Here is a 23,117-nt window from a genome sequence, read left to right on the forward strand (position 1 = left end):
CACCATACCACGTCAAGGTAAACCCCGAATGGCGGTCCCTAACTTGTTTTATATTTTATGTGCATTTTAGCATTACCTGTAATCAATGTCCGTTGAACGCTGTTTTTTCAATAAGGGCTAAATCCTCCCCAGCCAGCAATCAGGCTTTTAAAGGAGAGATATTCCCAAAACAAACGCCCAATTTTAAAAGCATAGGATCACCACTAGTTTAAAGGGGGGGTATGGGGTGCTACAACCACTGAAGCTATGCCACAGCTCCTGGCTAAATATACAATATCAAAACAGGGGGGTTGTGGGAGCACTCTAAAGGCTTTAAAGTATATATAAGTATAATAAATGCTATTGCATATGTACCCAAAACAGGGGTTATTTTGTTACAAAGTTATGATCATAAAATTGATAAGCCACCATACCACGTCAAGGTAAACCCCGAATGGCGGTCCCTAACTTGTTTTATATTTTATGTGCATTTTAGCATTACCTGTAATCAATGTCCGTTGAACGCTGTTTTTTCAATAAGGGCTAAATATATATACTGTATATATATATAGATATATATATATATTTATATATAATACTGTATAGAGATACAGAAAATGAATGTTTTTTGTACATAATAAGCTATAGCCACTCAGTCCATTGAAGTGAAAGTATGGAGGATCCCCTCTCCATACAAAAGGGTATATTTTACACTTAATTCAGCAACATAAAAGTTAAAGATAAACTGCACAGTTAATAAAAGGCTTCTGCCTATGTAAATCCTTCCGGTAAACAAGAAATGATCCTCTTAATTCCTAGAAGTATTGTTTTCCTTTAAGCTGAAGTACTAATATAAAGCTTACAGAAATGCTCTTTTATATAAAGGGATCATGCTGTGTCTTTCACAACTTGATAGAACAGAAAAAAAAAAAAAAAAAAGTTGTGCTCACCACTATTTTTTAAAACCATTAGGCGGGGGTGCAATGAGGGTGTGACCACAAAATACATATAGTCAAATACAAGAGTCCTCTGCACTCAACCCATTATCAATATATTTAAGACAGCGACATTTTGTGCATACTGCTACTGAAAAATGCCTTACCCTTTAAACAAAACAGGGATTGTTTGTCCATATATTGCAATATATTTAAGCTGAACAACTACGTCACAGTCATCCCATATCTGGCCAGTCCTATGCTCAATTTTATCTGATTCATTGAGTGCAGAGGACTCTTATATATATATATATATATGATGTTTTCGGCTGATATTAAAAATATTGATATAGTGGTCAGTATTTAAAGACAAATTACTTCTTCAACATGCTTTATGAAATAAAAATGTGCTATATATATATATATATATATATATATATATATATATATATATATATATATATACACACACACACATATAAATTAGAATGTATAAAGAATACAGAGCTGTATTGAGTGTCATTAAGATCAACCTCCAGCTAATTGGAAATCCATTTAGATGCTGAGTTATTATCACTCCCGCCCTTGTTGTCTAGTTAGTTACTGAGCCGTCGATAGTATTAACTGGGTTTTCAATGAGCGTAAATGTAAACTCGCTCTCATTGGAAACCCAGTTACTTGTTGCACTTTTTGGACTAGGTTTCACAATAGGCCACAACTGGCAATCTGAGGGGCAATCTTCTGACAAATGCCTTAAGACCGTGTGTGGGCTATCCGACGTGCTTGGCCAGATCTCGATGGGGCAGGTTAAAAAATCCCGTCGGATCTCGGCCGCACCTGTGCGTCTATGTGGTCCCATGATCCGACTGCCCATATCGGATCCATTATGATCCGATCATTGGGCCCTAGGGCCTACAATCGGATCAGCCCAATATCACCCATTTCAATGTGGGCATATTGGGGAGAGATCCACTCGTTTGGCAACATTGCCAAACAAGCAGATCTCTACGTCTATGGCCACCTTTAGGGGCTGCTGTAAGATGCCATAGAAAGTCATTATTTAGTGAGCTAATGGGGGGGATGTTTGGGCCTCTGTGTACTTGGAATGTCAGGACCTATTTGGAATCTCAGTCCAGACCTTGGTGGGGCTGCTTCTTCCATGATAGTCCAGAAGCAGTGCCAGTGGCTCAGCATGAAGGACAATTAATCTAGAAGATCATTTAGGGTGAGATTTGGGGTGAAACTTATTTGCCCTACTAGATATTATTAGGGCTATGACTGAATAACTGATGCACAACTTGTTATTAACTAAGGAGGACCTTAGCTCAACTGACCAAACAAATCAAGGCTTCTAGTGACTTTATGACTGTAAATGTTGGGAGTAAAACGCCTAGATGATTAGTTTGGATAAAAACCCTGGAGGAAGATTGATTTGTGGAATGCCTTACTGGATTTAGGGTAAGCTGAGATACAAAGCCTTCTGGGCTCTGATTGGTTATTCCTGTGGCACTAAATGAAAATGGAAGACTAAGAATTTGTAGGTTGAAGCATGAGCTGCTTTTCACTTGATCCAGCCCAATGTTTATTACTTCACGGCATATCCATTGATCAATTATCTCTTAGTACACCTAAGGTACATACCAGGACTGGTAAATGCCAGTAATATTAAGCCTGAACTTTCCTTTTGTTAGCCATGAGATGATTTCCAAAGCTTCCACCATTTTCTATTCACCTGATCAATGTCACATTTTCTTTAATGTGCATAGGTTTACAATAATGAAATGAATGGTAACCTTGCAACCCACCTAAAGGTACATGTAAAACAAGAGCGTTTCCAGACCATTGACCCATGTATGAGACCATCCTGATTGTCGACCAGACCTATATTGGAGCAAAAATAGGCCAGGTATCCATTGGGAAGGTTATAAAATCACATTACATGAGGATCACATTGTAATGATCACACTGTCCTCTCCTGGAGGGTCTCCTGTCCTTTATGATTCAATCACTGGCACAGGAGCTGAGTGATAAGGTCATTCCCATTTGGCCCAGCATGTTTGGTAATGATCTGTTCGTTTGGTAACCAAACTAATTAGTCAGATCAGAGTGCATGTCCAGCTATAGAAACCCAATGCTGACATCTCAATATCAGGTGGCCCAGTTTCTTAAACCGTGCATCCAGCTTCCCCTGTCCATTGCTTACAAATGTAGTGAGTTCCAGATTTACCTCTTGCTCCCAAAAATGGCAGAAGTTATGATTTTTACACAAAACCTCTATAGTGCCAGACATTGGTTTCTAGTCAGTTAGGGGTTGTCCTGTGGAGGGGATGTTAAAATATACAGTAGGCACCTATAGCCCTAATTGTAATATTAGTAGTGATGTTTCTAATGGGTGATGTCGAGCCTTTCTCTGTGATAAACATGTGAGGTCTGGGAAAAACACGTCAGGGTTGGCAACTTGAGATCATCTGCCCTCGACTATGGTGGGAACTTGCCAGAAGCTATAGAATTTCCACATTAAGCCATGGTTCACAAACGTTGGGCCTGTCCCCCCTTGGGGGGACCCAAAGCAGTAGTTGGGGTGCCCAAGCTAAAGTCCAGTTGGGGTAAGATTTGGGGAGAATGCCTGTTTGCTCTCCTACTTACTACTGGAAGCCTAACTTAAAGCTTAATTATGGTAAGATTGAGGGAGAACTCTTATTTTGTGCCCTAGATATTCATGGAACTATGGCTGAAATGGCAAACCTTTGATATATCTGTCACTTTGTTTATCTAGGAATGAATTTGCAGCAAGACCCCCCTTCCCATAATGAATGGGACATATTCTGTTTGTGCTCCTCTGCCACCCGCCACGTTGGGATGTAGGTTTGCAAGTAAAATATAGTAAGACCCCCTTTACCACCCAGTATCATCTCACGTCTGTCACTGTATAAGAACAGAGGAAAAAGGACGTTAAAGACTCTTTGCTTTAATAACATTAAGAGATTAATTTGCCTTCAAAAAGTGTGGAATCTGGGGTCTGTGACTGGACGTCCCTGGGAACCAAGCCGAAGAGCTAACAAGAAGCGGAGATTTATTCAGAGAGTCGTGTGCGATGGCCTTTGGTTCCTCACCAGTAAGTGAGTTTGCTTACTTTCCTGGGTTATTCTTGATTGTTATCCCACCGGTCATGAATATATATGCAGATCGTGTCTCCGATTTGTGGGGATAATCCCCTATGAAAACAGTTACAGTCGCTCTTTGAAGATGAGGAGAAGATCTATAGACAGAACAGCTCTTCATTGCCGTGGATGTGTCAATGTGAGACTTTTTTGTGTACAGACTGACAATAACTTATTTACAGAAAAACCCATCCTCCTCCCCTGCACAATCTTCCCCCCGGGACGGAAAAAGTGTGCACATCTGCCACTGACTGCTGTTGACTATCTCACACTCGCTGATTATTAACACAACAGATCATGATCCAATTTCAAGTGATGTGAATGAGGCCGTTCAAGGAGTATATCACTTACCCCAGTTAAATATACTTGTCTGAAGTGCCACTAGAAATCTCTATATTCTATGCCCAATAATGACCAGTTAGTGCTCCCTTAATACACATTTATTGTATCACAAGCTCATTCCCATGACAAGTTAACGGTGCCATTAAAAAATCAATGTCGGATCTTAAAATCAAACCTATCGTGCAGCCCATGGATTTCAGCTTTATTTTAAATTCAGCAACTATTTCATCTCTAGAGATACAAATTGCCTTGAAAATTCTTATTTAAAAGATATTTTAAACCATTTTAAAAAATATAGAAAAAAGTAGTTGAAGGCACCTGACCTCGTAGTGGAAATTAAAAATGCCGTAAATAAAGTAAAAAAATTAGATTGATTCATTTTCATATTCTAAATTTTTCGAAATTAGCGCGCGTAAACTGAATCCCAGTTAAACGCAATCAACGCTTTTGGATTGCAATGAAAATGGCTTTGTTACATTCATATTTACAAATTTGAAAAACAAAATAGCTTGACTCTTGATATTTATATATATATAAAATATATATATATATATATATATATATATATATATATATATATATATATATATATATATATATATATATATATATATATATATATATATACAACCTCCATTTTGGTTTATATATATATATATATATATATATAAAAACCCACTATTGGTGCACACATGACCCAAAGGCCAACCGCCTGGGTGCAGGTCAAACGAACATGTAACCCATACAAAAAAGCCGCACTCCTAGGTCTTTGTCAAATACAAAAATATCCAAGTGTTTATTTATTCAACGTTTCGGCAACAATCCGCGTGCCGTCTTCAGGAAACTTTCCTGAAGACGGCACGCGGATTGTTGCCGAAACGTTGAATAAATAAACACTTGGATATTTTTGTATTTGACAAAGACCTAGGAGTGCGGCTTTTTTGTATGGGTTATATATATATATATATATATATCAAGAGTCAAGTTATGTTGTGTATATATATATATATATATATATTTATATATATATATATATATATATGTATAAAAATTACAAAATAATAAATGCACTTTTTTATTTACAATGAAAAAATATTTTTATTAAACTGACATGTTTTATTAACTATCATTGTATATGAAATGGGTCATCCGCTGGTTGTGGTACCCTGTTATCAATGGATACATATTAATAAATAACTAAAAAAGAAAAAAAGAAAAAGGAAAGAAAGGTGGGAGAGAATAAATTTTTAAAAAAAAGGTGGGGAAAGGTGTACATATTATTAGCATATGCTAAAGATAACAATAGTTATATGGCGGTGGGGTATTATTGTTATTATCTATGTTAGTGTTAGAATATTGTTGTTGCTGGATATTCCTTCAGCATGCCCCTTCATCATGAGTGTAAGGTCAAGTACAACTGAGAGTCATTTTCATGGGCTAACCAAGGATGCCATATTTTGTCATAGGCTGCCATATCATTCTTCAGTGTATATGTAAGCTTTTTATTTGTGGCTATGCCAATTATCTTTGTCTTTAGGGATCCCATGGGTAGTCCTGGTTTTTTCCAGTTACCTGCTGTGATTAGTCTCGCAGCCATCAATATGTGTTGGCTCAGCCTATGAGCCGGATTGGTATATTTTTTTGTTTTCTTCCCTAGTAACATTACCAGGGGGTCTTTCAGGAATTTGGTATGGAGAACTCTGAAAAGGAGATTGGTCCCAAAATTTAGACACAACCTTAAAGTTCCACCAAATGTGAAGTATGGTCCCAGGGTCAGAACAGCCTCGGAAGCATTGTGGGTTGTACGTAGGGTAAAGTTTTTTCAGTCTTGTAGGGACTAGATAAGTCCTATTTGTGAAATAGTTTAATGGATGTCTCTCCGATGGTCACACAAGTGCTCCCTTTATGTGCAGTAAGGCTACAATGAGCCCAGTGCTGGGTTGTAATTGTGGTGTTTAAGTCTTTCTCCCATTTCAGCATATATCTCAGTCTGGGGGTTGTTGAGGAGGTGAAAAAATACTGTTTTAAAATTTAATAACAAGATATACTTTTCACTTAAATCATATATGAAATCCACCCAAAATTGTAGTTCTACTCAACTTTCTAATATATTTTACTTTAAAAGTTTCTCTGTAAATATATTTTCTACTAAAAGCATTTTTTTATTTTTTTTTTAAATCTCTTTTTATTCAATTTTTAAATTTTCCAAAGGGTACAGAAAGAAAAAAGGGGAATGGGGAAAGAAAATGAACATAGAAAAGACATAAAAGAAAATAATTACACACCTTAGCACTTAATTATCATAATAAAATGTTACTTCCCAGTCTATTACTTTTTTATCTATTTATTTATTTATTTTTTTTGTATTGAATAACCTACGACCAAATCCACGATTTTAAATTCGTCCGAACCCCCGAATCCTTTGTGAAATATTCTGCCGAATACCGAACCGAATCCTAAATTGCATATGCAAATTAGGGGTGGGAAGGGGAAAAAAATCACGAGATTTCCCTCCTCGCCCCTAATTTGCGTATGCGGATTAGAATTCGGTTCGGCCGGGCAGAAAGATTTGCCAAATCCAAATCCTGCTGAAAAAGACTGACTCCTGGCCTAATCCCGAACCGAATCCTGGATTCTGTGCATTCCTAATTTTTTGTTTATCCTTTTCTGTTCTCTGGTTCTGACTCTTGACACAATGTATCAGAGGTTCTTCTCCAGGTCTGTTAATCAGCTAGCTTTTGCTATAGGAGGCAGAGAATATAATTTGCCAGACAGATACTGATTCAATAGCAATTACACTTGCAAATCATTTTCAAACCACTGAACTTTTAAAATGAATTTATTTATGAAATATTGCTTTGAATTTTTTTCATGCAAAAAAAACCCCCAGTTTTTAGCTGGAGGTTTCCTGACGTTGATGGGACACAGTGTTGGGACACAGCCGCACGCAGCTGAGATCAGGGAGCCAATGGTTTCAGGCGGCCGGGGGAGTGGGTATGGGTTCATGAGCATTGGGACCCACTGGGTTTTTTCCCGTTGTCCTGCCAGCCCAGTCTGACCTTGACCTTGGTAGGATATATTAGGAGAGAAAATAAGTCATTTTATTTATTCATCACAATAAAACGATCAATAGATCTCACTTATAAAATATGTCTAGTTATTATAGGCCAATGTTAAAAGCCCTAAGCCATTAAATACAGCACAGATTCCCAGATATCTAAGTGTAAATGTAAGCAGCATGGCAGGTCCAATTTATAAATAGGACTAACTAGTAACATTAACTCAGCTTATAATTTGCTACTGTCACAATAGTCGCCACTGCAGTGGGGTCATTGGGTGGTTAAAGGGGCCAGTGTTTAATACCACGACGTGGATTCCAGGAGGATCATGGAACTGGTGGTGCTAGGTGGTGCATGGCCAGGAAAAGATTATAGATATAGAATTCCAGACCAAATTAGCCCATAGGCATCTAGTTGTGCCATTAAAATACTGTATACTGAAAAGGAATGTTCTGTGCACAAACCATCTGCAAGCTCATTACTGTTTCTCAGGAATAAAAATTATAGATATACTCTATAAAAATCATTTTAAATAATGTTCATGTTAGGAGCTTCGGCCGGTGGAGGTCAATTCTACAATTTAAAAAGGGAGGGAAAATTCAGGTTTTAAAATTGATTGCAAAATGGGACAAGGGAGTGAGATGTATTTTTCAAGATGCCGAAAGCCCTGGGGGTGTTATTTGGTCTCATGACAACACCTTCCTCGCTGGTGCATTGTACAATTTAATGATTCTCCCATTTTTGCAGTGTCCCAATTTGTGTGTTTGGCAAGAGGGAATTCTAAAGACACAAGCCAGCCATCTGTTTCCCTCCTTCCGCAGCTCTGCTTTAATGCTCCAGCTCCCAGTGGCAAACACGTGATCCTGGTGCTGTTTATTGGAATGGAGAAGGGGCAATGGAACCAATGGAACCAATAAGATGGTAGCCTTTACTGTTTGAAAGAAAATATCTGATTGGTTGTTATAATTGTTATAAATGTTATAATTGTGTCCAAATTTTGAACCGTTTGTTAAATTACACCCCTGTCTGTAAACAGTTATGTCCTTCTGTCTGCCTTTCTGGGCTCTATCATTTGCCCCTTGCTATTAATCTATCACACATTTAACAACATTTCCTCTATTCTTGGCACCTTCACAATATGCTTTAAATTCTAGGATGATAATATGGTGGATTGATACTTTATGGTGCTAGAGCTACAAAATAGAAGAGAAGTTTTCCACTAGGAGACTTCAGAACCATTGTTAATCAAAGTTTGACAGCATACATTATGGATGTCAAGAAGATCAGCACACCAACATCTCTTATTACACACCCAAACTGTATAATAATAATATATATATATATAAATCCCATGCAACTGGTGCACTCTAAACTTTCGTCAAATGCCTGGGTGCCGGTCAACACATTAGTATAGCAGAAAACAAACAAACCGCACTCCAAGGACTTCGTGTCTCAAAAGCCAAGTGAAAGTTTATTCTTACTCAACGTTTCGGCGCTCCAACTGAGGCCGTGGAGGAGTGCGGTTTGTTTGTTTTCTATTATACTGTATATATATATATATATATATATATATATATATATAAAATTTATATATATATATAAAATATTGCCCCACTAACCTGTTGTTGGAATACATGCACGGTGACAGTTAGAATCCTGCTTTAGGCTTGTTTAGTGCCCAACACAGCAGCTTTTAGAGTAACAGAGAGGGAACTTTTAACAGTGACTGCATTCAAATTTTGACTGTAATTTGATATAGTTCAAATGATTGCTCTATTTGTGTATTTTTCTACATGCCTCTTTGTCTTGATAACTCTTTTTTTCCTAGACCCCGTAGCAGCACCCAAAGCAGCACACATATCAGCACCCAAAGCAACACACATATCAGCACCCAAAGCAACACACATAGCAGAACCCATAGCAGCACCCATAGCAGCACCCATAGCAGCAGCCATAGCTGAGCCCATATCGGTACCCATAGCAGCAGCCATTCAGACCCAATAGCATAACCAGTACCCATAGCAGAAGCTATAGCAACTACCAGTACAGCAGACCCCAGAGAACCCATATCAGACTCCATAGCAGTAGCCATATCAGCCCCCCTATCAGTACCCATATCAGCCCCATATCAGCCCCCATACCAGGAAACATATCAGCCCCCCTATCAGCACCCATATCAGCCCCCATATCAGCACCCATATCATTACCAATATCAGCCCCCATATCAGGACCCATATCAGCCCCCATATCATCCCCCATATTAGTACCAATATCAGCCCCCATATCAGAACCCATATCAGATTCCATAGCAGCAGCCTTATCAGCCCCCTTAGCAGAACCCATATCAGCATCCATATAGTTATAGCTTTTGCTGTAGTTTTGCACAGGGAACACACACATTCCCAAGGCAAGCAGTAGGGCAGCACATTTCTAAAGGAGGACTGTTTTGTGTAATGATAAGCTGTGCCCATATTTCCTTATACAATCTGCATTTCATACAATTAATACTGCACCTTACAGTCACTTGATGCCTCCTATGGCCGTCAGATCTACAACATCCAATGGGGGTGACGGATTATTTAAAAAAAAAATGTAATCCTTGAAATAATTCAGCTTCTACATCGCTATGAGAATTCCTATAACAGGTAAAAAATGTAAATAAAAAGATATTGGGGGGTAAATGTTTACTTTTTTTTTTTTCGCGATTGTGTTTTGCAGTTTTCAGCCAAAAAGATATTATTATCAGTATGATTATTATTCATACAATACCAAAAAAAGGAGGGAAAAAACGGATGCCAGGGAATGTCTGCAGCTTGAAAACCAATACTCCCCAATATGTGCATCAAGTCATTATCTCCCAACCACTGGACTAATTGTACTTTGCTACACGGAGCTTAAGAGACGCACGAGCCAGATGGTTCCCCAAGCTTAGATTTGTGCCTTACTCAATCTACTGCTACAGGTTTTGTAGTGATGGGGAAACCATATAACCCACATTATGGAAAACAAACATGAACTCTTAATATAAAGGGCCTACTTACTAACATTCCTATTTTCTCTTTGTCTGTACAAACTGTAAGCTCTGCAGACAAAGGACCTCCTTACTCCTGTGCAATAAATTTATGTTACTATATTTTATTTATTGTTCTTTATTGTATATTTTATTTATATGTTTATTCCCCTGTTCCTTCTATTAAAGGGGTGGTTCACCTTTAGTATGTTATAGAATGGCCGATTCCAAACAACTTTTCAATTGGTCTTATTTATTTTTTTTTATAGTTTTATTAACATTTGCTGCCTTCCTCAATGACTAATTCTAAGCAACTTTTCAACTGGCCTTAAATTTTTTCTTTTTTTTTTTTTTTTTATAGTTTTGAATTATTTGCCTTTTTCCTCTGACTCTTTCCAGATTTCAAGCAGGGGGTCACTGACCCCATCTAAAAACAAATGGTCTGTAAGGCTACAAATATATTGTTATTACTACTTTTTATTAATCGTCTTTCTATTCAGGCCTCTTCTATTCATATTCCAGTCTCTTATTCAAATCAATTCATGGTTACCAGGATAACTTGGACACTAGCAACCAGATTGCAGAAATTGCAAACTGGAGAGCTGCTGAATAAAAAGCTAAATAACTCAAAAACCAGAAATAATAAAAAGTGAAAATCAATTGCAAATATTCTCAGAATACTACTCTCTACATCATACTAAGGTGAACAGCCCCTTTGTGAAAATCAATTTTTTTAGACAACTGAGATCTGATGGGGCTGCCTATAAAAGCCGATCCCTACTGAAGGTCCATTGTTGCACCCACGGATGAGCAGTAAGTGCAAAAACTAGGCTGCCTGATCCTGACCACGTATGTATGGCCACCTTGAGGCTGTTGCTGAACTTCAAGTCTATGCCAGCACTGAAACCAACAGTTCATATTGCACAGTCCTAGGCATGTCTCTATTCTTCTGTGTCCATATGTAAATGTCCAGGATGATGAAAGTTTTTGTACGAAATTAACTTCCTAAAGGCGTTGTTCACCTTTAAATTAACTGTTAGTATGATGTAGAGTGATATTCTGAGACAATTTTCAATTGGTTTTAATGATTTACTATCTGTGGTTTTCAAGTTATTTCGCTTTTTATCCAGCAGTTCTCCAATTTGCTCTTTCAGCCATCTGGTTACCAGGGTCTAATTTACCCTAGCAACCATGCATTGATTTAAACAAAAGACTGGAATATGAATAGGAGAGGGGCTGAACAGAAAGATGAATAATAAAACGTAGCAAAAACAATAAATCAGTAGCCTTACAAAGTATTTGTTTTAAGATGGGGTCAGTGACCCCCATTTGAAAACCGGAAAGAGCCAGAAGAAGTTTTATAATTCAAAAACTATAAAAAAAAGAAATAGTGAAGACCAACTGAAAAGTTGCTTAGAATTGGCTGTTCTATAACATACTAAAAGTTAACTTAAAGGTGAACCACCCCTTTAACTCCCTAACGGATATCTAAAGCTCTCCTAAAATCTTCCTCTTAGTGCTGATTTATGCTCTTGATTGTACAGCAGCTCTATGCAATGTCCTGTAGCTCCAAACCATGCAGGCACCCCTTCCACTCCTGTGGTATATTCCATCCCTTCCTCAATAGTCACACCAAAACTGGATACCCGTGGCTCCAGGACATGAAAGGTGCCCAGACTGGAGTTTTAGTAGAAGGGGTGAGTGGAGAATTCATTTCAGGACTCTCAGCCCTCAGCTTCCTATGGCCATTGCACAGAGCTGGTCTACAATCCAAAGCTTTCAGCAGAGGGTGGGCTTTTACCATTTATTAAGCTAAACGGTCTGTAAAATACTAAATATTGAATGGGGAGTGTTGTGTTTGCATTAAAAATGTGGTCATGTCCATTGTAAAACTGGCTTTATGAAGCCTTAATATATGGTACTAAGAATTTGATACAAGTATGGGATCCGTTATCAGGAATCCCATTATCCCACAATCTCCAAATGACAGGATGGCCATCTCCCATAGACTCCAATTTATCCAAATAATCAAAAATGATTTCCTTTTTCTCTGTAATAATAAAACAGTAGCTTGTACTTGATCCCAACTAAGATATAATTAATCCTTATTGGAAGCAAACCCTAGACTGTTGGGTTCATTTAATGTTTACACGATTTTCTAGAAGACTTAAGGAGCCCATACAGGGGCCGATAAAAGCTGCTCACAGACCGAGTCAGCAGCTTTTTGGACCGTGTGTGGGGCCACCCGACGGGCTTTCACGTTCGATATCTGGCCGAAAGTCGCCAGATCTCGATTGGGCAGGTTAAAAAATCCCGTCGGATTGCGGCCGCATCTGTGCGTTTATGCGATCCCACAATCTGACCACCCGTATCGGATCCATTGTGTTCCGATCATTGGGCCCTATGATTGTATCAGCCCGATATCACCCACTTCAGTGTAGGCATATTGGGGAGATATCCGCTCGTTTGGCAACATCACCAAACGAGCGGATCTCTATGTCTATTGCCACCTTTAAGGTATGAAGATCCAAATTACGGAAAGATCCATTATCTAGAAAACCCCAGGCCTTGAGCATTCTGGATAACAGGTCCCATACCTGTACCAAATTAGAAGTCACCTGCCTTCTGCTCTATTTGCCATTATCACTTATTGCTATTCCCTGCTTGACCTCGCACCTAAGTTTGGTGGGTGTAGAGCAGTGTAGAACTTTACCCCATGGGAATAGTCAGCGCTATAATTGAAAATCATGCAGCAAAAAGGCCGACACCAAAGCAAAATGAATAAACTAAGGCAGGATTCCATGGAAAAGGGAGATACGTCCTTGTGTTGCTGAAATTCCTCCACATTGGGATAAAATCAGCTCATTAAAAATGTAGAAGCTGCTGTAAGTGATACACATAACTCATTTGTCAGGGAATGGTTTGTAACGAGTATACACACAGATACAGATATGCACATAGACATATACACTAGGGATGCACAGAATCCAGGATTCGGTTCGGGATTCAGCCAGGTTTCGGCCGGATCCTTCTGCCAGGCTGAACCAAATCCGAATCCTAATTTGCATATGCAAATTAAGGGTGGGTGGTAAATCGCGTGACTTTTTGTCACAAAACATGTAAAATGTAAAAAGTAAAAAATGTTTTCCTCTTCCCACCCCTAATTTGCATATGCCAATTAGGATTCGGTTCAGTATTTGGCCGAATCTTTCGTCAAGGATTCGGGGGTTCGGCCGAATCCAAAAAAGTGGATTCGGTGCATCTCTAATATACACACATGAACAGAAACTTTGCCATACACACAAGCATAGATATATACAGGCCCGGATTTGTGGAAAGGCCACCTAGGCCCGGGCCTAGGGCGGCAGGATTTTAGGGGGGCGGCATGCTGCCCAACCACACCCACATTGATTAAAACACTGGGGATGCGCAGGAGATACAATAATTTTTTTTTCCAGTGCGCCAATCCCCATTGCTCCAGTCCAGATAATGAAAATGGGCTCCGGCGGGATCGGGTCAAAATCAAACCAGTCCGATCGACCAAACGACCGATCTCCGCCGGACGAAAGATGTTGGCACTCTCCACACATGATCCAAAAATTGTACGAATCGAGGATTCGTACGATAGGATCTGTGCGTCTATGGCCAGCTTAATGATTTTTCGTCCGACATCGGTCAGAAAATTGTTCGGATTTATAAAAGAATAAAAAAAAATTTTAAAAAAAAAATTTAAAAAAAAAAAAAAAAAAAAAAAGAAAATTGTTCGGCCAGGTTAGAAAATTTTCATTGGTCACAGTGAAATCTATCTATTATCCAATTGTTTGCAAGGGCCAAGCAGGCAGCTCCCCTCATTTTTCTTTGAAAACGTCCCTTGAAATGCTCTTTTTAGTTGACATTCATTATTCAAAACTTTGGTTTGGGTGGCATTCCCCTTTAGCAACTTCTTATCGCCTAGCTAATGACCTACATTCACACCCCACTATGAGTTCCTTTTTCGAAATGGTTAAGGGGAACACCCAAAGAGTGACATATTCCCCCTTTATGTCTGCAGGGTTTGCACTTGGAGACCAGCCTGAAACCACAGAACTGCACAATGAAGACCTCAGCAGCTCAGGGGTTAATTCCCTCTAGCCCTTAATGTTCCTGGGAGGAGCAGCAGCAGGAGAGAGGGACTGAAGGTGCAGCCAGTGGTTAGTAGTACCTGCACACCCTGCTGCCTTACAATAGGATTACAGCAATCCTTCCCCTCCTGTGCACAACCCTGGGGCAGAAGTGTGCCTGCAGCACCCAATACACTGCCCATGACTTGTGGCTGATGTGCTGCAGCTGTCAGGCTGCTAATTACTCACTTGATTACACACAAAGTACATTTCCTAATTACTGCCCCCTAATTCTCACCTGCTGCAGCCCCCTGGCTTGTGCCTTATAGTAGCACCTCACTTTTAAACAGGGCTAATTGGTAAATCAGTTCTCCTCCCTGCAAAAGGCCCTGAATGCTGCTAAGTAGCGACTAAAATCGCATGAGCCCACTGTGCACAGAGGTCCTGCTGCGTCTGTTATATAGAAAGGCTCTTATTGGAGGGAATAGTTATAATCACATGAACTTTACTGAACGAATAAATAGGATTTGTCGTTTTTTTCATTTCTTAAAACTGGGGGTATATACTAGAACTCTCACCATTTAGCACAGAAAAGTGGGTAGTTATTGTGAGATCACTGATGTTATTTTCGTTGATAAAATATTTAATCATGACAGTAATGAAAAAAAATGCCTGGATTTGTTACAATTAGCGATTAATGCTCATTGCGAGAAGCTCTAAAATGAACTGGTTCTGAACAGAATCCCAGATGCTATGATTATTATTATTATTATTATTATTATTATTATTATTATTTATAACTTTATTTGTAAAGCGCTGTTAAGGAGCCACAGCACTGTACAGTACATAAAAGTACAATATATATTAAAGTATACACGGGGAGACAAATCACATAATAAATATATACAGAATCATAGGACAAAGAGCATAGTGGGAAGGAGATCCCTGCCCCGTAGAGCTTACAGTCTATTATTATCATTAATAATAATAATAATATGACACTAGCAGGAACTTCCCACTTGCCCACAACAATTCTAAACATTTTAGTACAATAAAAATTGGGAAATGATCTGCAAGAATAATTATAGTAAGTATTTTGTTGTGGCAGGGAAGAAAAATAAAACACATGCTGTTTAGTCCACTGCAGGATTCGTTCAACTCAAATATCACGTTATGTTTCCCTGAAGAATTAGATGTGATCTATAAAAATCAAATGAAAGGAAAAAAAAATCTGTAATTTACCCACGAGACAGACGTATTCGTTTTTGGACCCCCTCTGCCTAATTCAGTTAAGATTGTCATCTCTCACAATCTATTTCATCCGACAATTTGTACATCACTCTTACAGATAAACTGCACTCTTTATTACCCCTATAAAACACACGCAGACCCCTGAAGTATCTGCAGGACCTCCAGACTGACACAAACCTCAATCTTCTTTATGATCTGCTGAGAGACAATTAGATATAAGACGCTTTACTGTGAGATATTTTGGGGACAAAACAATAAAGAGAATGAAAAATAAAATATAAAAGGCTTGATCTCAAGTGGGGGTATTCCCAAACATCACACAGGCATCTTGATAAATCGAATAAATAATAAATACATTAGCAAATAAATTAAAACAAATCAAAACAGTAATACTTACTTTACACTTCCCCAAATACATCCTTATAGTGCATAGGTGTGTCATATCTACACAACCTTGTATTTGTTACTGATTATATGTAACATTATATTCGATAGATCGAACTCTCTTATGTGTATCTGTATATTATTTGCTCACTTAGATCGTAAGCTCTAGAGCCCAGAAATCCTGATTTTGATTTAGATTCTTATTAATATGTATTACATTGTTTGTCCCTCTCTGACTGAATATACTGCAGTTACTATTCAATTATTTATCTATAAAGAAATATATACCTACATCCATTCACAGGGGGAGCGAAAAAAATACACTGAAATATGGGCACAGGAAATTACACAATCATTCTCTGTTTTAAGATATTTAAGCAAAATATTTTAATTGGGGTTTTTTTAAATTAATATTGGTAAAAGATTTGCACAAGAAATTACAGAATCATTCTCTATTTTAAGATATTTCATCAAATATTTTAATTGGGGTTTTTTTTAAAATTAATATTGGTAAAAGATTTGTACAGAATATTATAGAATCATTCTCTGTTTTAAGATATTTAATCAAAATATTTTAATTGGGTTTTTGTTTAATTGATATTGGTAAAAGATTTGTAGAGGAAATTACAGAATCATTCTCTGTTTTAAAATATTTAATCAAAATATTTAAATTGGGTTTTTTTTTTTTACTTATATTGTAAAATATTTGCAGATATTGTGTTAACTGAGAATAAACACCATTAAGATTGATGGATTACTTGTCTTGGACTATCTTTAGTAGTAACTACCCTGGGAGTTATAATATCTTTTTTAGATTTTAGTTTATTTTAGATCTTACTCCTTAGAGAAGTATATTAAGATACAATGTATGTATATGTTGGAAAAACACAATAAATAAAAAAAATAAAAAATAAAAGATTGATGGATTACTATTCGATATCCCCTAAACCAGCACCAATTGCACTGGAACTCAGTGGGTTAAAGGTTTTACTGTCGCAAATAAATCTGTCACCATGATTACCAGTAAATATGCTCCTATTTAACTCCTGTTTTAATTTGACTACTATCTACCCTGTACACAGAGAGCAAGTAGAAATGATACTTTCACACTATTAAGGAAAATCATTGGGTGTTTATGAATTTTAACTACAACCACCAGCAATATATTGCATTATCAAAGGATAAATGAATTAAATGGTAATATAAAGGATATATATATATATATATATATATATATATATATATATATATATATATATATATATATATATATATATATATATATATATAATAAATGAATTACATTTAGTTAACTAATTATAATTAATGATGTCCGGAAATATCCCCCGGTGTTGAACCCCCTTGCTCTTTTATGTTACTTTCGTGGTTAAAAATTGTGTATTTTTGTAACTAGTATTTATTTTTAAAAAAATTAAAAATCGCATATATAAATTATTTTCTAAACGAAAAAATCGTCTGCAACGAATGTAAAGGGAATGGGTACATCAAAATAAAAATGATCCGTTAAATAAAATAATAATTAGTGTGTTTTTCGTAAAAAGTAATTGTAAAAATACAGATGTTGCGTGTGTTGTATCTATTTAAATGCAGACGAAATGCGCCAAAAGAATAATAAATAGTCCTTTGATATATATACAACGACTGATGAAAGAAATCGGTCTTTTTCGTTTACTTAAAGGGTTTTATTCAAACTTTTAACGATCATTCATATTTTTTTTTTTCGTCAAAAACCAAATAAAAGTAATAAATATTTTAGCACTTTTTTTTCCATATTTTGTACAAAAATAAAGAGATGAGACTCTATCAGGGCAGTGATGGAACATAGAGTTGAACCTGAATGTTGGAAGGCAGTGACAGGTGATATTGGGGTTATACTGGCAGGAATATTTACATAGGAGAAGATACAGAGGATAAGGCATTCTGTACAAGTGCACCAACATGATCATCACATTTCCATCTTATTTACAAATATTCCAAAACACAGATATTCTTTTTTGTCTGGTAACAGAATTTCAGGCTGTATAAAAATAGCAAATCAGAACCCACATTGAGAGCCAAAGAGAAGACAGGGATTATTAAACAAAACATGGATATTACATGAATATCATTCCTAGTGATACATACAATATTATGTTATATTAGACTTGTTACTATTGGATTTATTGGACTAACAAACGATTGCAGGGATTTACTTTGCTTTATTTTCGTTTAGGACAAGATGAGAGTTGGGGGTTCAGAAGCAAAATTAGGGGCTACAGGAACTGATTGAGGGGTGTGCACCCCCCTGGTATTGGAAGGGGTGAAGGCAGGACAGTCGGTTCTGGTGCACAAGTTAATTGCAGGTGGAAATTGGATAAATAAACATTGGATTGCCATCTGAAGCAGAACTACAACTCCCAGCATCCATGGATAACTTTGTAGTTGAATAAGAGTTTGAGTGCCTATGAGCTATGAATATAAAAAAAAAAGGGGCTGTGGGTCTATCACTGGGGTGGTCTGAGAGTCTGAGCCAAGCCTTGTCTGCAGGGGGGCTGCTTGATCTCACTCTATGTTGGGAAGTCCTTTGATGTGTTTCACAAGCTGCAAAGAAAAATGACACTGTGCCCCCTCAGCTGCTTATGTTTCATTGGCTCATTGGGGGTCTCCCAGCTCTGCCTCATTGTATATTCCTCTGTGGTTCATTGACTCCTCTTTCTGCAATCAGGATCTCAGAGGGGGTCATTTATTTTATGTGATGCTAATCTGATGCCCCTACCCCTGACTTTCCCAAATGCACTGCAAGTGTACTGAAAGCAATTCAGCCCTCCAGTTGTGTTTAACCTACACAAGTTCAAAAACAGCCAAAGGATGGCATACACTGACCATAATACAGCTGCCAGCATTCTTGGTTGACAGCAGAGGATGCTGGGAGTTGTAGTTTACACTGACAGATGAACCAATCGCAGCACGAGTTTGGTTGTTGGAGTAAAGTGGGGCAGGGTGCCCTGGTCACAAACTGATGGCAGATATAAGGACTGGGGCTCATTATTATAAAAGATGTATATTATATTGTATATTATACCACTCCCACTGGTTAGAGGTTGCATGACTGAGCTGAGTGACAGTTGCATAGTTGACATTTATCATAGTCCTGGCAGCGACATCCATTCTATAGGGACATGGGGCAGAGTTTCAGGGGAACTTTAAGGTTAGGCTTAAAGTCGGGCAGTCACAGAATAGTTAATGGGTATTAATGTATATATATATATATATAATATATATATATATAATATATATATATAATATCTGGCAGTGTAGGGGACAATAATCAGGTGCACCTATACTAGTCAATGTCTGATTGGTGCTCACTATATAGGGGGAAGTAGTTAAAAAAACTGCAGGCTGATGGGACACAGAACCATTAAAACATTAGATGCAGGATGAAGTGAGGCAACCAGGAGTCAACTGAACCCCTACTTGGCCAAGTCACGCCCCCCCCAAACAATTAAAGCCCCTCAGTTACAGGAGCTTTAGGGACACAGGAATGTCCATCCATAGGCTTCTCCTATTGGAAATCCCCACTGATACTGAGAATGGACATTTCTGCTCCCTTATTGGGCTCTGGCAGATCATTGAGCCAATTCAATATCCAACAGCAAAGTCAAAGTGCTACCCGACCCCCCTCCAAAAAAAACAAACATTATCTAGAAAGGCTAAAGCGAGGGGACTGGTGACCCCACATACATGTGTCAAGCGAGCAACTGACAGTTGCAATGAGCTGACAGCAGGCCCGAAATGGCAATCTGTGGGTTGTGGCAAATGCCAGAGGGGCTGCTCTCAGGTGCTATAGACAGTCACTATTTATTGGGCTGCTGGATCCTCTTTGTACTCGGAATGCCAGGGCCTTTTTTGACCTGTCTGACAGTCACACTAAAACTGACACTTTTGCCCCAGTGAATTACACAAGAGGAGTCGGAGAGGGGTTGATACACAGTAACAAGTTCTTATTGTTTCCCTGGCAACCGACCTGAAGCCACAGAGGGATACAACAAAGTACCAAGTTCTCATGTTTCCCTGGCAACGGCAGTAAAAGTGATGCAAAGTAGCGAGTTCTTATTGTTTCTGGACCGTTTCGGGCGGCGCTGCGACTTCGTCGGTCCCTTTGCAAGAGCCAGGGAATGGTGTTGTGCACAGGTCCCCCAGTCCTTTCCGCACAGGTCTCTGTATACTGAGCACATTGGACCCCACCAGAAGGATCCATTCCAGTTCAGGGGCCCACGAGGGGCCCAGTTTTTCAGATGCCCACCCTTTATGTCTGTAGGTAGGAATGGGGAAGGCTGTGCTCCCCCTCAAGGAGCAGTCACTTGGCATCTGTGCTGAGCCTGGACAAGGTGGCAGTTGTGAGATGGTGATGGGCAGCAGATGGCACTTGGCACATGCTACAAGGACAGGGCATTCCGCTCCAATGGGGGAAACCTCCGCCTAGAGCCCCTGGACTGGGAGACTTGAGGAGACCATGGGAGGCGGGTGGAGCAGGAGGGGGTGGAGGAGGGGGTGGTGCCCTCACCCCGGAGAGGCTGGAAGCTGTGATGGAGGCTGTGCTGGGGAGCAAAGGGTGGTGGGACACTGGGTGCCCGGGCAGGGGGGTCCCATGGCTCATCCCCCCACAGGCTGCAGGATGATAAGCGGCTGCTGCTGCCGCTGCGGCTGCCGCATGGTGGTGGTGCCCCCCGTAGATCTCGCTGACCAGGCGCTTCATCTCCTCCAGCGAGTTGGTGAGCATGAGAATGTAATTGCGCGCCAGCAGCAGAGTCGCGATCTTGGACAGTTTGCGCACTGAGGGTCCATGCGCGTAAGGCATCACCTCCCGCAGCCCGTCCATTGCGATATTCAGATCGTGCATCCGCTTGCGCTCCCGGCTGTTTATCTTCAGCCTCAGGTGCTGCAGCTCCGACTCGTTCATCTGCTTCTTGTCCTTCTTGGCCGCCACTGCCGCCGCAGCCGCCGCCGCTGCTTTAAAAGCGCCCAACTTGTCTCCCGCCGCCGCGGCCAAAGCCATAGCGTTGCGCAACTCGGCGCTCAGCTCCGCGGGGGAGTCGCTCATGGTGGAAGAAGACACCGCGCCCGAGAAACCACCTTTCCGCGAGTGTAGGAACAGATCGTCTGTCTCCGGGGAGGAGGCTCTGCTGGAGCCCAGGCTGGCGTCAGAATCCATGGGGCAGAGAGAGAAGGGCCTGCTGGGAAAAATGGCAGAGGTTAGGGTCGGTGGGGAACCTGGGGTCGGGAGGATTGGGGGAAGGATAAACAAATAGATTCATAGATGATAATTGGATATATTGATGATAACAATAGTTACTGGATACTTTAGTCCACCATTTAAATCTCAGTATTACTCACTTCGTTTATTGTAGTATATTCTCCAACTGTTAGATACAGATAAGTACATAGAGATAAACGAATGTATCTAATGCACCGGTTATTTGTTTTTCTTTGTGGATTTTTCTATTTTCTCTTACCATATAAAATATGAAATCTGCTTTAGCTGAAGACTGATACAACAAGCCAAGAGATGTATAAATACTTTGTGAACCATTATTATTTGTACTTTGTGTTTCCTCCCAGATCATATTCGTTTCAACTTTTTTTTCGTTTTACTTCTACATTTCGAATCAATATTTCTGCCAAATGAAGCCCCTTGGTGTTTAGATCCAGCCTTTTGAAACGAAATTTCTCCCAAACTTTCACTACAACGGTTCTATCTCACCCAACCAACAAACAAACGAAACCTCCCGTGAATAATCCGCCGCCTTTTAAGCGCCGAAACTAAAAAGCGAATTATTTTTCCTTTTCCTTCATTTATCTTCAGTGCAAATATAACACAACAGTTAGTAAACAAAACACTGAAACGAATTAACACTGGCAAACGAATTCTAAATTGATTATGCGGCGGTTTTTAGCAAGAAGAGAAACACAATGGAATTATTGGAGCAGAAAGTAATAATTGCGCTTTACAACAGGAATCCAGTGCAGCGCCTGGAGCCCAAAGCAAATACCAGTAGGCTGCAGTTAATTGGTATCAGTACAGACTGGATTCTGTTATAGACATAAGGCACAGGGGTACTTGGTACTTACTTGGCAGTGCTGAGATAGCGCAGGTGCAGTGGAGGCGCTTGTGTAGCTCCAATGCCTTGTGTGACAGTGATCACAATTTTCCCTCTGCCTCCGCTTTTTATAGGCAGCGCTGAGAACAATGTCATTGTCTTGGCAGGGTGTGCCAGCGACCAATAAGGAGCAGCATCGCATTGTGACATCACTCCCCAGCACCATGCTGCTGAATGAGAGGGGCAGGGGGGGAGCCAATCAAAGCGCAGATGCTTGGGCAAAATACAAAATTCAATGACAGCTGTTGAGAAAAAGGGGCAGAGCAAACAAACACCCCCCGCCCTCTAGGTAACAATAACATTTTTTTTTATAATGAAACAAAGTGCAAGAAGTGAGAAAAGAAAGTCCTTTACTGGGTCCAGCCCAGGGAAGGTTTAATGGGTTGCGCAAACATCACACTTTCCTGGTCCCAAAGTAAACACTCACTTAGTACAATGCACTCTTACTGATCCACTTAGCTGGCTGCTATTTATTACCCCTGCACCAAACAAGGCGAGTGTATTAAGGTCTCACTTCATATAGTGGAAATATATAGTGAATAAAGTACCCCCTATTGTAAAATATAAGGATATTATAAGTCATGGAGGAGTTCCATGACCATATATGGCCAAGTGCTTATATACAGGTCATGGAACTCCGAGGTGACATCTAATTTCCTCATATTTTGCAACAAGGGATACTTTATTATAATACACAAGTCGTAGTGAGTCATGCCACCAAAATTACATCATTAC

The 23,117-nt window shown here is 39.3% G+C and overlaps 1 protein-coding gene across 2 annotated transcripts; it reads right to left on the bottom strand.

The window, feature by feature from the left end:
• Positions 1-17,777: 17,777 nt before the first annotated feature.
• olig2.L (oligodendrocyte lineage transcription factor 2 L homeolog) lies at positions 17,778-22,537 on the bottom strand. 2 transcript variants are annotated; one of them, XM_018245934.2, is made up of 2 exons: positions 22,354-22,537; positions 17,778-21,455 (listed from the first exon to the last, which is right to left on the bottom strand). In XM_018245934.2, the coding sequence occupies exons 1-2, from the start codon at positions 22,530-22,532 to the stop codon at positions 20,582-20,584; spliced, it is 1,053 nt and encodes a 350-aa protein (XP_018101423.1). In that variant the 5' UTR covers positions 22,533-22,537; the 3' UTR covers positions 17,778-20,581. The 2 variants fall into 2 exon arrangements, with proteins under 2 accessions (XP_018101423.1, XP_018101422.1); XM_018245933.2 differs by having other exon boundaries at positions 17,778-21,458.
• Between the last annotated feature and the right edge of the window lie 580 nt (positions 22,538-23,117).

The sequence above is a fragment of the Xenopus laevis genome, chromosome 2L (genome assembly GCF_017654675.1).
Source record: "Xenopus laevis strain J_2021 chromosome 2L, Xenopus_laevis_v10.1, whole genome shotgun sequence".
NCBI classification, from domain to species: Eukaryota; Metazoa; Chordata; class Amphibia; order Anura; family Pipidae; genus Xenopus; species Xenopus laevis.